At 37.2% G+C, this 15,779-nt stretch overlaps 1 protein-coding gene across 3 annotated transcripts in view; it reads left to right on the top strand.

The window, feature by feature from the left end:
* fkbp4 (FKBP prolyl isomerase 4) overlaps positions 1 to 14,656 on the top strand; it is a 29,516-nt gene extending 14,860 nt beyond the window's left edge. The window contains exons 6-11 of one of the 3 annotated variants that reach the window (XR_010019184.1): positions 1,969 to 2,059; positions 3,261 to 3,344; positions 9,050 to 9,235; positions 12,346 to 12,582; positions 12,851 to 13,513; positions 13,618 to 14,656. Coding sequence is in view for 2 of the 3 variants with exons in the window: in XM_063057983.1 (XP_062914053.1) it covers positions 1,969 to 2,059; positions 3,261 to 3,344; positions 9,050 to 9,235; positions 12,346 to 12,582; positions 12,851 to 12,991 (739 nt within the window). In the remaining variant the exon portion in view is untranslated. Of the gene's footprint in view, positions 1 to 1,968; positions 2,060 to 3,260; positions 3,345 to 9,049; positions 9,236 to 12,345; positions 12,583 to 12,850 lie in introns of all 3 variants that reach the window. The other 2 variants (XM_063057985.1, XM_063057983.1) reach the window with 2 other exon arrangements.
* Positions 14,657 to 15,779: the final 1,123 nt, after the last annotated feature.

Consider the following 15,779-nt stretch of genomic DNA (forward strand, 5'->3'; position numbering starts at 1 on the left):
TCGAGTCTGCTCCGCCTTTCAGTCATGGGCTGATTCAATTCTTCCAGTCATCCCTACTCCCCTGCCTTCTCCCCATACCCTTTGATGCCCTGGCTAATCAAGAACCTATCTATCTCTGCCTTAAATGCATCCAATGACTTGGCCTCCACAGCCGCTCGTGGCAACAAATTCACAGATTTACAACCCTCTGGCCAAAGTAATTTCTCTGCATCTCTGTTCTAAATGGACGTCCTTCAATCCTGAAGTCGTGGCCTTTTGTCCCAGATTCTTCTGCCTTGGGGAGTAACTTAGCCATATCTAATCTGTTCAGGCCTTTTAACATTTGAAATGTTTCTATGAGATCATCCTTCATTCTCAACTCCAGGGAGTACAGCCCAAGAGCTGCCAGATGTTCCTCATATGGTAACCCTTTCATTCCTGGAATCATTCTCATGAACCTTCTCTGAACCCTCTCCAAAGTCAGTACATCCTTTTGAAAGTAAGGAGCCCAAAACTGCACACAGTGCTCCCCAAGTGTGGTCTCATGAGTGCCTTATAGAGCCTGAACATCACATCCTTGCTCTTGTATTCTATACCTCTAGAAATGAATGCCAACATTGCATTCACCCTCTTCACCACTGACTCAACCTGGAGGTTAACCTTTATGGTATCCTACACAAGGATTCCCAAGTCCCTTTGCATCTCTGCATTTTGAATTCTCTCCCCATCTAAATAATAGTCTGTCCGTTTACTTCTTCCACCAAAGTGCATGACCATACACTTTCCAACATCGTATTTCATTTGCCAACTCTTTGCCCATTCCCCTAAACTATCTAAATCTCTCTGCAGGTTCTCTGTTTCCTCAACACTTGCTGCTCCTCCACTATCTTTGTATCATCGGCAAGCTTAGCCTCAACTCCATCAATACCGTAGTCCAAATCATTGACGTACATCGTAAAAAGCTGCAGTCCCAACACTGACCCCTGTGGAACTCCACCAGTAACCGGCAGCCAGCCAGAATAAGATCCTGTTATCCCCACTCCCTGTTTTCTGCCCATGCTAGTAACTCCCCTGTAATTCCATGGGCTCTTATCTTGCTAAGCGGCCTCATGTGCGGCATCTTGTCAAAGGCCTTCTGAAGATCCAAGTGCACCACACCCACTGCATCTCCTTTGTCTACCCTGCTTGTAATTTCCTCAAAAAATTGCAGTAGGTTAGGCAGGATTTTCCTGTCAGGAAACCATGCTGGCCTTGACCTATCTTGTCATGTGCCTCCAGGTACTCTGTAATCTCATCCCTAACAATTGATTCCAACAACTTCCCAGCCACTGATAACAGGCTAATGGGTCTGTAGTTTCCTTTCTGCTGCCTCCCACCCTTCTTAAATAGTGGAGTAACATTTGTTTAAATTTCATGGTCCTGAAGACCTTTTTTTATATATATAGTTCTTCCCAAATTATTGTATCAAGAAACCTAGATGAAGGGCCAAGATTGTTGGCTTCTCAAGATTTGAAAAGATAGAATGATTATATAAATTGATAAATATTCAGGGTTTTTTTTAAGTATAGGTGTTAAGTCCCTGATTTACAACAGTGAGAATTCTGAAAAGATGCCATCTTGACCAGAAATAGCCAACAAATAAAAAGTGGTTCTTGCTGGATCTGCAAGATGCCTTTGAAATAAATTTGTTTTCTTCTGAAAGAGTTGAGATCACATAATACAATTATATCACACAAAGAATGGAAATTGTGTGCACTGCTGGGACCCGATTGAAAACCTGCTCAATTGAGACTAGAATTATTAACATCATACCAATAAGTGAATGTTGAGTGCACTGGGTTATATCCTCCGAGAATAATTGGAGTTGGTAGTTATATGAAAATTAAAGAATCACTCAAATTGAAAAAAAATCTCTATGTATAAATTAATATGTTACAGCATTTGATAATTATTTTGAGTACTTCCCTTGACATAGTGTTATTCATACAGGTATGGATTTGGAGAAGAAGGGAAACCAAAATTTCACATTCCATCAAATGCAAACTTAGTATATGAAGTTGTGTTGAAGAACTTTGAAAAGGTAAGATTAATGCTTGTACAACAATACATGTATTGGCAGCTCTAAATAGAGATCCTGTCACTGTTAATGACATTGATATTTATCAGATTGTTTTATATTTTATGGATTATAGTCAAAGTTTTTATTCTGGAGTGAGGTCAAATAGATCTTTGAAGCTTTTAACCTGTACTATAGTGACATTGTGTCTCACATTTTGCTTTAATGAGATTTTAAATCTAAAGTGAAATCCTGGGGTTAGCTGGTAGAATTTAAGATTCTGTCATTTGTAACAAATTAGGAGGGAAACACAACCAATTGTGTTCTTGCCTAAAGTTAAAGTCTGAATACTTTCTATGTATGAGGAGGTTGGATAACCAGCGGGAAGGGGATAAATCTAACTACAATGGATTCTGGTTAATTAGGCCATTGATACCCCAAAGAACAAAAACTAATCGTAAAAATAGCCGCGATTCCCTTCATTTATTTGAGACACTATGCCACTTAACTGGGCCAGGAGACTTGCCAAATTTTCTCTAGCATCAGTCACATTCACTTAAACACTACACCATGTTTAGAGCAGACAGTTTTGAAATAGCATCGGTTGCATGTGTTAGAGTTCAAAGAGCAGTGATTTTAGTGACTAATAGTTGGCGAGAAATAAGCTGTAAAACAATTTGAAATTTTGAAGTCACTGCAATTTCGAGCATTAAGGCTTAGAGTTATGAGAAATGGCCGAGAGTGAAAATGAAACGATTTCATTACTTCAAGTTAGGAACTATGAAGAATTTGAAGTATCAACAATCGTCTTGAACGTTAAAATGAAAATGAAGATTTGGAGAATGCAATTATCAAGTGCATTGTATGAAGATAGTCCATTATCTGCGCTGATATGTTCATAATCAAAAGAACACGACAGATTAATTCCTCCAATAACTATTAGGAACTACAGTTTTATAGTACTGTAGTAGTGTTAATAGTATACTAATTTGTTCTGTAGTTCATTTTAATGCATAATTTGTTACTTAGTTAAACAGTAGTTTGTTTTTTTAATATACTTCAGCTATTTCCAAAAAATTTGGCTAATTGGGGCAGCCACTTAATTGGGCCAAAATGTACTGGTCCTGATGTGTCCCAATTAATGAGAGTCCACTGTATGTTTTTTAGTATAGCCATTCTTTCAAGATTAGTTGTTCTCTAGTCTCACTTTTTGACATTTCTTCAGGCAAAGGAATCTTGGGAAATGAACATAGATGAGAAGCTGGAACAGTCTGCCATTGTCAAGGAAAAGGGAACTGCACATTTCAAGGTAACAACATTGGATCTAAAAACTGGATACTGTATCCTGCTTGTGATAAAGTGTCCATGTACCTTGGTTTACAAAATAAAATCGGAATCTAATCTACAATAGGTATATTTTCTTCTGCCATTAGTGTTTAGATGTGCATTTTATAATTTCTGGACTCTCATTGAAGTGTTTATGATACAAAGACCTGAAATTGATGGCGAGTGATTTTAAGTGACCTATAATGAATACCCCTCAGACCACATGGTTTTCTCTTCAACATTCAACTAGGTTGAATGTTATTGTGTTAGAAAGTCTTTTTGTTATTTTAAAGTGAAGTTTGAGGGGAAAAATGTGAAGAAATTAAATAAAAATGCTTTTCTAATAAATCTGTTTTAGAGAGAGACCAGTTGACTGAAATGAATGTAGCTAACAAGCAGTTTTCTCATAAATTGTGGTAAAGATGACCAAAGTAACTAATTTCCAGAGGTGAGGTGAGAGTAACTGCCTTTGACATCAGGATAGCAATTTACTCTCCCAAATCTTGCGGCTATGTCCCCTAATTCTAGTCTCACCTACCAGTGGAAACAACTTTCCTGCCACTATCTTATCTATCCCTTTCATAATTTAATATGTTTCTATAAGATCTCCTCTCATTCTTCTGAATTCCAGCGAGTACAGTCTCAGGTGACTCAATCTCTCCTAGTAGTCTAACCCCCTCATCTCTGGAATCAACCTGGTGAACCTCCTCTGCACTGCCTCCAAAGCCAGTATATCCATCCTCAAGTAAGGAGACCAGAACTGCATGCAGTACTCCAGATGCGGTCTCACTAGTACCCCGTACAGTTGCAGCATAACCTTCCTGCTCTTAAATTCAATCCCTCTAGCAATGAAGGCCAACATTCCATTTGCCTCCTTGGTAGCCTGCTGCACCTGAAAAACCAACCTTTTGCAATTAATGCACAAGCACTCCCAAGTCCTTCTGTACTGCAGCATGCTGCAGTCTTTTACCATTTAGATAAATCTGCTCCCATTTTTCCTTCAAAAGTGAATGACATATTCTATCTGCCAGACTTGCCCACTCACTGAACTATCTACATCTCTCTGCAGACTCTCTGTATCCTCTGCACATCTTCAAAAGGAATTGTCTAACCATCCATCCTTAACATTTAATAGTAAAACTATTTGACTCCCTACCTTCAATGTCACTGAATTGATTACTGTTGCCCAAATACTGTGTTTGCAAGAACAGGTTAGAGAATAGGTATCTGGTGGGAAAAGTCACCTTTTAAATCTCCAAGTCTTTTCCAACATTACAAGATGCACATTTGGTGTGCGTTGAAACATTTTCTAGTTGACTGGATGAGTACAGCTGAGCTTGACATCATCCATGACAAAGCAGCCAGCTGGTACCTCATACATAGCTCAAACACTTGTGTCCTCTGGCAATATGTGTTATCACCTAAAGGCAATGCACTTACTCATCTATACTACCCGGTGACTTTCAAACCTGCTGTCTCTACCACCAAAGACAACAGCTGCAGTCACATGGGAACAATACCAGGTAAAAATGTTCAAATATTGTGCTAAAAGCACTTGGAAGAAAATAGCAATTATGTGCACTAAGCAGTATAAAAATCATTCTGGAAAATTGGACATAAAACAAATGATGCTGTTTGGACTATACATTCAAATTATTTATCAAAGTGTAAAGTATTTAGTACCAGTCCAACCCTCTGCCTCTGAGTCTTGCCAGAGTTATTTTGAATTAAACCATTAAAAATCAATTCATTGAATAAATTTATTCCCTTTTGTTAGGAAAAAGTGATCATTAAATGTAATTTAGATATTCTATTGTAAAGTAGAAAGCAAAATTAGGGGGGGAAATATTGACATTCGTAAAACTCATTTTAAATAACTTCTCCAAACAAAACAATGGTTACATTGGAATTTTTTAAATTAATATTTTACCAAAGGAATTCCATTGTGAAATTTAGATGTAATGAAATATTGTTAGTACAGGAAGCAACATTGCAGATCAGAACTGGTAGAGTATACATGTGCAAGGTCTATTGTAGGCTTGCTCCCGGCAGTGGACAAAGGGTCATGTAACAGGAAATTGAGCCCTTCAGCCTGACACATCATGCCTATCTCTTGCCCATGTTCTCTAATCCTATTTGCCTACTTTAGGGCCATATCCAGTCATGTCTGCTTATTTAAGTGTACGTCTAAATGTCTCAAGTGTTTAAATGTATCTGATTCCACCACCATGACCACTTTGCTAGGGCATTCCAGATATCAACCACTCCCTTTGTAAAAGAAAACAAATTTACCCCTCGTATCCCCTTTGGAACAAGTTCCTCATATCTTAAACCTATGCCCATTTGATTTTCATCCCCCAACCATGGGGGAAAAGATTTAGACGGTGTATATATATGTCTCTCATAATCTTATGTGCCTCAGGTAACCTCTCAACCTGCTTTACTGCAGAAAAACAAGCCCAGTCTCTTCTAATAAGTAAAGTCCTCCTATCCAGACAGGATCTTGGTGAATCTCCTTTGCACTGTCTCCAGTGCAATCACATCCATCCTATAATGTGGTGACTGGAACAGCACAGCAGCCCAAATGTGATCTTGCCAGTGTCTTGTAAAGTTGAAAACATAATGCTTTTACTCTTATATTCTATGCCTCTACCTCTGAAAGTAATCATACCATAATGCCTTTTTCAGCAACCTCAACCTCTACCTCTGTGGCTTAGACCCACAAGTCTCTGTTTATTAACATCCTTTACTGCCCTACCATTTGACTTTCTCACATTTGCTGAGATTACATTGCATCTGCCAATATTCTGCCCAATTTTTCATTTGATCCATATCTTGTTGTGCCTTAGAAAATCGTCTTTGATATCTACAACACCAATCATTTTCATGTCTTCCACAATTTACTAATCATATCTCCTACATTCATGTCCAATATAATTGTACTTTGGATATGTGCTCCAGAGTGATATGTGATTTCATAATAGCAAGGGTGACTGTAATTGTAGGGAACAATGTATTTGTTGACTGAGTCAAGTTTGTTTTCAGTCATCTGATACTTTCCCATTGATTGATTGACTTTCACATTGAATTGTCTGACGTACAGTAATAGAAGAGTTTTAGGCAGATGTAAAACAATTCTGTAAAGCAAAGGTGCTTTCAAAATAATGAAATGTAAAGTTTCTAAATATCAAAGTAATTACTATAAAGAGCAGTAAACAGCAATAGTACTAAATCAAATTGATTTATTGTGATCACCTCTTTCCCTTTAAAATTGCATTAATACTCTTAGTTACAGTGTCATGCAGTTTTTATAAGAAAATTGGCTGGTAGGTTGTTCTAAGCATCTTGGAGAACTTGCCACGGCTTTGTGGACTTCGGCTGTCTCACCTGCATCTGCTTCTCCAGGTAATCCCAGACAGCCTCGAAGATGAGATCAGGGCTTCGTGGAGGCCATACTATCTGAAACCATATATCAAAAAAAGGACCTAGGGTGCCTCAGACTTCTGCCCAGTACTGTACGTGGATCTCTCAAATACAATGGACATTTCCTTCATGTAGGCGCACTGCTGTTTCCCTAGCTGTTTAAAAGACCACCACTGTTTTTAATGTAATGATTTGAAAGAACTGAACAGCCTCGTGGGTATGGATGTGGAGCCAAACATGAGTGAAAGTAGATAAGGTTCAGAGAGGAGATAGTACATTGGATTTTTCAAAGAAAGTCAGCCTGATTTATGACATTCATTACTGATAACTATCTTTTTATTCCAAATTGTTACTCCATATTGAATCAGTTGCCGTGGTGGATTTGTTGCTGGTGATAGTTTATTGCTAATGATTGGATGATCTTCAATTCAGTTTGCAACACTTCGGTTGCAATAGAGAGAAAGTGCAATGAAGGCGGAATTTTAAGGCGGTGGAGAATTCCATGTCAGGAGAAATACAGCAAACTGAGCATTACTGTGAGACTGGAAGAATCAGAGGTGACCTGAGGGTGGATGAGAGTTTGATACTTCCTATGGCTGGAATGCCTAGAAATAGCAAGCAAAAAGTACAACGTCTACCATTTAGAATGCGCATGAGAAATAATGTATTTAGGGATTTCTATTTGAATTCTCTATCCAAGAGATAGAAGGCTCAGCTTCTCAATCTATTCCATACAAACAACTGGTAGAACTTTAGATGTTAAGGGAATCAAGAAGACTGAACTTGATGCACGAAACTGGTACTGAATTTCTTTTTTAAATCAGTTTTTATCTAATTAAATTAATTATCTTAACTGAGACTGTGACCTCTGGTCTTTGGTTCCCCACTTTAGAAAATATCCTCTCTATGGTCACTTGAGCGGTCTGCTGCTATTATGTTGTTTTATATTATTAAGTGTTGGATGTTGGTACACCCATCCTACCAATTTTAAGTGTAATATGCTATGTTACACAGTGAATAGTATTGTTTCTGATGTGCAAAGGACCTTGGGAGTCCTAGTGCAGGATACCCTAAAGGTTAACTTGTAGGTTGAGTCAGTAGTAAGGAAGGCAAATGCAATAATAGCACTTGTTTCAAGAAGGCTAGAGAATAAAAGCAATGCTGAGCTAATAGTGCTGAGGTTTTACAAGGCATTAATCAGCACTTGGAATATGATGAGCAGTTTTGGGCTCTTTATCTGAGAAAGGATGTACTAGCATTGGAGAGGAGGTTCGCAAGAACTATCCTGAGAATGCAAGGGTTAATGTATGAGGAGCATTTCATGGTTCTGGGCCTGTATTTATTGAAGGTTAGAAGAATGGAGTGGGGGGAATCTCATTGAAAACTATTAAATATTGAGAGGCCTAGATAGAGTGAACATGGAGAGGATGTGCCCTATAATGGGGAGTGTAGTACCAGAGGGCACAGCCTCAGATTAGAATGACATTCCCGTAGAACAGAGGAATTTCTTTAGCTAGAAGGTGGTGAATCTGTGGAAATTCATTGCCATAGACTGCTTGAGGACAGGTCATTGGGTATATTTAAAGTGGAGGTTGATAGGTTCTTGATTAGTAAGGGTGTTAAAGATTACAGGGAGAAGGCCGGGAAATGGAGTTGAGGGGGGTAATAAATCAGCCATGAGGGAATGGCAGAGCAGACTCGATGGTCTCAGTGGCCTAATTCTGCTCCCATGACTTATGGTCTTCTAAACCATGCATTTGCAAGCATCAGAATTTGTAAAATGAGTGCAAGTAAAAGCTTGGAAAATGTGGTTTCATTGTGATGGCATACATTCAAGGATGCAAGATATTGACATGAGTGTTGCCAACTTCCTTTGTTGTTAGAACATACAAAATGATTCTGACATGTTATGGTGTCAGTAGAGTTGGGAATCTCCATGGTCTGAGTATTTTTTTTAGTATGTTTGCCATCTAGGTAATAAATACTGTGAGTTCTGAAGCTGGTGTTCTGCAGCAGATGTCTTTTGCAAGAAAGTTCTTAAAGCTGAGTAACTAGGAGACAGTTGAAACCTTCACAGTCACAGTTGTATAGGAAAATGTTTATATAAGAAACATTCACTGGTGAAATCAATAAGTGTGATTCTAAATCTATAAAATGCAAATAAAGAAGTAAATAAAATAGACTGGTTTCTTTTTGGTGTTAATATGTACCTTGAGCATTAGTCTTTAATTTTCCATTTCTAATGTATGTTCTTTCTGTTACCAGTGTGGCAAGTACAACCAGGCTACCATACAGTACAAGAAAATTGTATCTTGGTTGGAACATGAAAGTGGACTGTCTGAGGAATTATTACAGCAATCCAACGCACTGAGGCTAGCAGCACATCTTAACCTTGCTATGTGCTACATCAAAATGGATGAGAATTTACAAGCTGTAGAGAATTGTGAAAAGGTGTGTAATGCTCCTAATGGAAACCAGCAACCCTTCAAGATAAATCAAAGATGTAGTTGGAAGATTAACTGACCTTTGCAAATTGCCCCTAGTGTTGATGGGTGGAAGGTGATTGGGGGCTGTGGGAGTTAATGGAGTAAATAGTATTAATATAAATGTGTGCTTCATGTTTGGTGTGAATATTGGCCCTACTTCCATGCTCTATGACTTTAAAATGGTGGGATAGAGAGCCATGTATCCAGAACGCAGAATGAGCGGGAGCATTAAATTTCAAAGATATTGACTGGGCAAAATCGGCTTCAATGTGGCAAATTTGAATACTTAGTTATTAAAAATAGATTCAGTGAAGTTCACAAAGAATAGAGGATCTATGATACAAAGGACATTAAAATGTCAGAAAAGTAAGCAAAAGTACTAATGGCATCCTAGATTTGATATGTAGAGACCTTTGTTATAAGGATCGACAGGCATGCAACAATTTAACAGGGCTTTAGTAATTGTGAGTTACTTGGGCACCACTACTCAGAATATGCAGTTGCAGGAAAAAAGTTGAGCCTTTTGAAATTGCCAGGTTTTCTGCATTAATTACTCAAAGTGTGGTCTGATCTTCATCCAAGTCACAATAATACACCAACACAATCTGCCTAAACTAATAACACAATTGATTGTACTACTTCTCATCGATACTGAGTATACCAGTTTTTAAAAGGTATGTGAACCTCTGGGGTAATGCCTTCTACAAAAGCTGTTTGGAGCTAGTGTTCCAATCAATGAAATGAAATTGGAGGTGTGGGTTGTAGAGGTGTCCTTTGGAAAAGACACATAAAGTCAGGTTACTGACAGAGCTGCTGTTAAGAAAGGTTTGTTTATATGCACCGTGCCTCAATCAAAGCTGTCAGAGGACCTTAGAAGAAGGAATTGTAGAAATGCATGAAGCCGGAAAAGGCTACAAAAGCATTTCTAACGACCTGAGTATTCATCAGTCCACAGTGAGACAAATTCTCTACAATTGGAGGAAACTCAGTCCTGTTGCTACTCTCCTTAGGAGTGGGCAACCTACAAAGATCACACCAAGAACATGAGGTGCCATGCTTAAGGAAGAGATAAAAGAGCCCATGGGTAACAGAAAAGGACCTGCAGAAATATCTAGAACCTGCTAAAGCTTCTGATCATTTGTCCGCTATAAGAAAAACACAATAAGAATGGTGTTATGGAAGGACATCACAGAGGAAACCACTGCTCTCCAAAAGAAACATTGCTGCATGTCTCAAGTTTGCAAAAGACCACCTGGCTGTTCCACAACACTTCTGGAACAATGTTCTATGGAGTAAATCAACAACAGAATTGTTTAAAAAGAAGAAAATTTGTGGTTTGGAATGGCCAAATCAGAGTCCAGACCTTAACCCAATTGAGATGCTGTGGCATGACCTGAAGAGGGCTGTTCATGCAAAGTATCCCAGAAATATTGATGAATTGAAACAGTTTTATGTTCAAACAGTTTCCTCAATGGTCTATAATTCCTCCTCACAGTTGTGCAAGTCTGATCAGTGGCTACAGGAAATGTTTGGTGGAGGTTATTACTGCTAAAGAAGGTTCTACCAGTTATAAATACAAGGGTGCACATACTTCTAGCCTGGACTATGAATGATTAAACAATGTGTCCAGTAAAGACATGAAAAGTACAATTGTTCGTGTCTTATTAGATCTGGCAGATTGTATTATTGTGACTTAGATGAAGATCAGACCACATTTTATGAGTAATAAATGCAGAAAACCAGGTAATTGCAAAGGGTGCTCAAATTTTTTTCTTGCAACTGTATGCAATGCTCTTGGAAACATGCAGCACAATTTTTTACCAGAATAATACTTGAATTGTTAAGGGTAAACCCCAAAGAGGTACAAAAATTGAATTTCATTGAAATAAGAAGGTTATGAGTGATGGTTACATTTCTGCCCATCAGTGAATCATAGGACAAAAATTAGAGCCAGCTCATCCAAAAGTGAAGTTAAGTAATACTTCTGTAACGCAAGTATGGTGGTAAGAAATTTTGAATTCTCTTCATAAGTGCTAATATTGTTCAGTAGTGTTTAATTTTAAAGCTGCTGTGGATGGATTTTTTTTTGTAAGCAAATGCATTAATTGTTTGACCATGTATATTTAGGGCTTGTAGGTTTGCCTTTTTTTTTTGTAGATACAAGTGCACATTCCTTTATCCAAAATTCTGAAATCCAAAAAGCTCCAAAAACCAAAGTTTTTTTCGCCAACAGCTGACGTCACTCAGGTGTGACGTGGCAGCACTAGCAAGAGGCCTCCAGACGTCAGTTGTGGCTCAGCGCTCTTACTGGTTACACGTGCATTTGCTGTTCACTGATATTTTGTGTTCACTGTTGACTTTGTGTTTAATTCCACTGTGAAAAGATAAAGAGCTGCAGATACCCCTATGGGTAACAATGAGAAAAAGAGAAGAAAGTATCCATCTTTAACAATAACGCAGAAAGTGGAGTTATTGCAGAAGCTTGATTGTGGTGTGTCTGTGCGGCATCTGACTGAAGAAAATAGTGTCGGAACTACTGTTGTATATGATTTAAATAAACAGAAAGAAAAGTTATTGAAGTTTTATAGTGACAGTGACGTTCTACATTTATTCCAATAAGTCATTTACCATGTGTTTGATTTGGTTCGTTTGAAGCTGTATATTTTTATGTTTTACTGAATGTTTTTGTTGGAAATCAATTTTTTCTTGTCATTATTCCCTAAATACAGTATAACAAGTATTTACATAGCATTTACATTGTATTGGGTATTATAAGTAATCTAGAGATGATTTAAAGTATGCAGGAGGATGTGCGTAGGTTTGGTGCGCCACTGGGTCCTAAAGTCCACCGCACTGAGCCAGGTTAAATAAGGGACTTAAGCATACATGTTTTTGGTATCAGGCGGGGGGGGGGGGGGCGGTGCGGGATCTGCAATCTGAAAAATTCTGAATTCCAAAATGCAACTGGCCTCAAGGATTTTGGATAAGGGATTGTGGACCTATACTGGTTATTTGATTAGATAACAGGATAGTAAGGCTATTCTTAAAATGCACATATGATTGCTTTTATTTCAGGCATTAGAGCTAGATGCAAACAATGAAAAGGCTCTTTTTAGAATGGGCGAGGCAAGACTTGCTCTGAATGATTACGAACTGGCAAAAGCAAACTTCCAGAAGATTGTGCAGCTGTACCCCAACAAAGCAGCCAAAATGCAAATTGGAATCTGTCAGAAGAAAATAAAAGAACAGTTGGATCGAGAGAAAAAGATCTATGCTAAAATGTTTCCAAAATTTACAAGTACTGATACTAAGGTAAGTAATGTTAACAGATGCAAGTCATTTAAAGGGGAAGAGTACAATAAATAAAGCATTGTATATAAATCCTATAAATGTTAACTGCAACAGGAAAATGTGAAGTCAGCATTTCATCTTTTGAATGAACTCGTAATCCCTTATTTGATATGCACTTGATATAACATTGAAATATGCATTTAACTATATCAAATAATATTTAAACTTCCTAACTTTGTTTCTTCCCCGGCACAAGTTTTCTGAATGGTACATGTTTATATTTTAATAGCAGGAAGTTCCCAAAACAAAATCTGAAAAGGATACTGCAGTGGAGGAGGAGAATAAGGAGAACCTAGATGAAGGAGGCAAAGGAGAACCCATGGAAACAGACACCAACCACAAGTCCCAAGAATTGGATGCTTCGGCATGAGTATGATGTGGAGTTTGAAGCTGCATTACTTTGATTGTTTTAAGGCTTGAAATAGTACAGTATCCTGTGTGTATAATATTTGCACCAGTAAAGAATTTAACTTACCTGAGTCACACAAGGTATTTAAAAACAAAATGACAGCACGTGCTGGCATTGAATAAGATTAGATTGGCTCAGTCATCTTTTCAATGGCCTAACTTTGGCGCACTGCTATATCATAGACGCTGAATGAGAAAAGTCTACTCAGGAGCATTTAAGAAATGGAAATAGAATAAGTAATTGGTAACTGTGTGTAAACTGTTCTAACTTGAAAATAAATTGATTCTTTATTGCAAGATATTCTGCATTCACCCAATGATGGTGTTATTACAACTTTTTTCATGTCCTGTCTACTGCAGTAAGTTTATTCTGCTTATACAGTGAACCCCAAAAAAATAACATTTGTAACACGTTCTTGCAACTTGGGTAATGTTTTCGGTGTTGTTATTGTTGTGTTACTGAGGTGCACTTGATTATTTTAAGGTGACAGATCTTGTTTTCCTGTCTGTAACTTGTACATTTTCTATCATCGGGTAATGCAGCTTTTTTTATATAGTTACTGTATTCCACAGAATGATTATTTTAAGGTGACAGATCTTGTTTTCCTGTCTGTAACTTGTACATTTTCTATCATCGGGTAATGCAGCTTTTTTTATATAGTTACTGTATTCCACAGAATGACACCATTTATTGTTAAATATTGATAGTTATTCATTGTTCCTCTTAAAAGTAAGTTGTGGGGGAGAAGGCCATCATTTATTACAATGAAACTCTCATTCAGTCCAGCTGGTCTATGTTCTGTTTTGCACAACCCAAGCCTTTTACTTCTGAATTTTATCTCATCTTATTAGTCTCTCTTCCTGTCCATTTCTTTCTTATAGATCTACTTGGTAAAATGCAGTCACAACCTACATGGTGACAGACTCAGTGTTTTGTTCAACGTTAATAAAAAGGTTTTTCTTCAATTTCTTAGCTTATTCCTGGGTATCTTCTGTATTCTAGATTTTCTCCATGTAAACCCATCTTGAAAAGTCATAATTTTAAAGACTTTATTAGGATACCCCTCGACTTACTGATTAAGAACAAAATTATCAGTCTATATCTTTCCTTTAATTCCAAAGTCCTTTAATTCTGGTGTCATTTACACATCTTTGCAGTACTTCTATATCAGTATCCTTTTTGTGGAAGAATAGTGCATGTCTTCTCTACTCAAATGTTAATATTTAATGAGGAAAAAGATCTACCACGTGTTTCAGAATGATCCAAAAGAATTCCCTTTGGTAGTTTTTCATTTAAACATCAGTACATCTGAAATCTGAACATCCTTCACATCATTGATTGCTGAGTGCCCTCACAATTGACTAAACACTTCCTTAATAGGCTTCAACTATGGGGTTCTTCAGATTACATCTTGAGTGTCACTGAGTCAAAATCTAAATGATTTCTGATTTTTATGATAGATCCTGATTTGTGTTTTTGTCTTCTTTTGGTTCTTGTGAGTTAACATTGTAAACTGTTGTCCTACATTTTAAGATGCACTATCTCCATGACAGCCTCAAGATTTTCATTGCTGTACATAGTCTTATTCTGTTAAGGAAATAGGGGATTAAATGTGTGATAAATTGATATGGAAATTCGGTGTCCTCTCGCCTTTTATTTTGCAACAGCTTTCCATCTCAGTTTTTTTTCCCCTAAAGTTTTCAACACTCCCAATCTAACCCAAAAACAATGGCTTTAAAACCATCTAGATTTTTCTACAGCCACTCATCCAAAATGAAAGACTTAATTATGTTGTGAATTTAGTTCTTCTGATGCAAAATTATATATAAGTAAAAATGAATGGGATGTATTTCCTGCTTTACACAATTGTCAAAAATTTGAATTACTCTTTACACATAGAAATATTATTGCCTTATAAATTTTCAGTTCAAAATAAAACATGAAAAACTTTAGCTTTGCTTTAAAAACACATTCTAGAATTTAAACGGTTATATTCCCACTGTTTTTACGATTTCAATAACATGTCAAAGCTTTTCTGCCACATGCAGAGCTTCTCTTTGCCAGAGGATTTTCTTTGAAGGACTATTTATTCAGAGAACAAAATTTTAAAAAGGATATGTTCATGTCCTATGCAATACAGTTATGTATGGAAAACATTGTACAGGCTCTGCATCCAATATCATGTTTTTCAGCTTGATGTACAGCCAAAAGGTGATTGTATGTAAATACTCTTATTGGTTTGAGGACAGCATACGAGTAAATCCGATAATAAAAATGTAGGAATATAATGCTCAATGTGCGGTGCTGAAATTGGGTGTTTGATATATGTGTGATTTTGGATTCTTAGTTCAACTTTCCCTTCAAACTCCAATAATACTGGACAGCAAATTTTTTTCAAGTGTTGCTTCCTCAGATTTTTTTATTTTTGGTTATGATTACTTGAAGCTGAATACAATTAAAATTTCAGACTACTTGTATCATGTAGGAATTTGAAGAAACAAGATATTAATTTTTATTGATTATAAATCATTTAATTGCATAACGGTGCTGACGCTTTGCAATAGTTCAACTGAGCTAAAAATGTTTTGATGATTTTTGTTTGTACTCAGTGTCTGATGCTTCTTGCTGAAGTGTCCCAACAATAATCAGCCAACATTGAAGGATTCCAGTTGCTGTTATGCAATTTCTCCATGACCTCAATGTCTGGTGAAACCTTCCACCATGCTCGTCACTGACAGCATCAATATTT

The sequence above is a fragment of the Mobula hypostoma genome, chromosome 9 (genome assembly GCF_963921235.1).
Source record: "Mobula hypostoma chromosome 9, sMobHyp1.1, whole genome shotgun sequence".
NCBI classification, from domain to species: Eukaryota; Metazoa; Chordata; class Chondrichthyes; order Myliobatiformes; family Myliobatidae; genus Mobula; species Mobula hypostoma.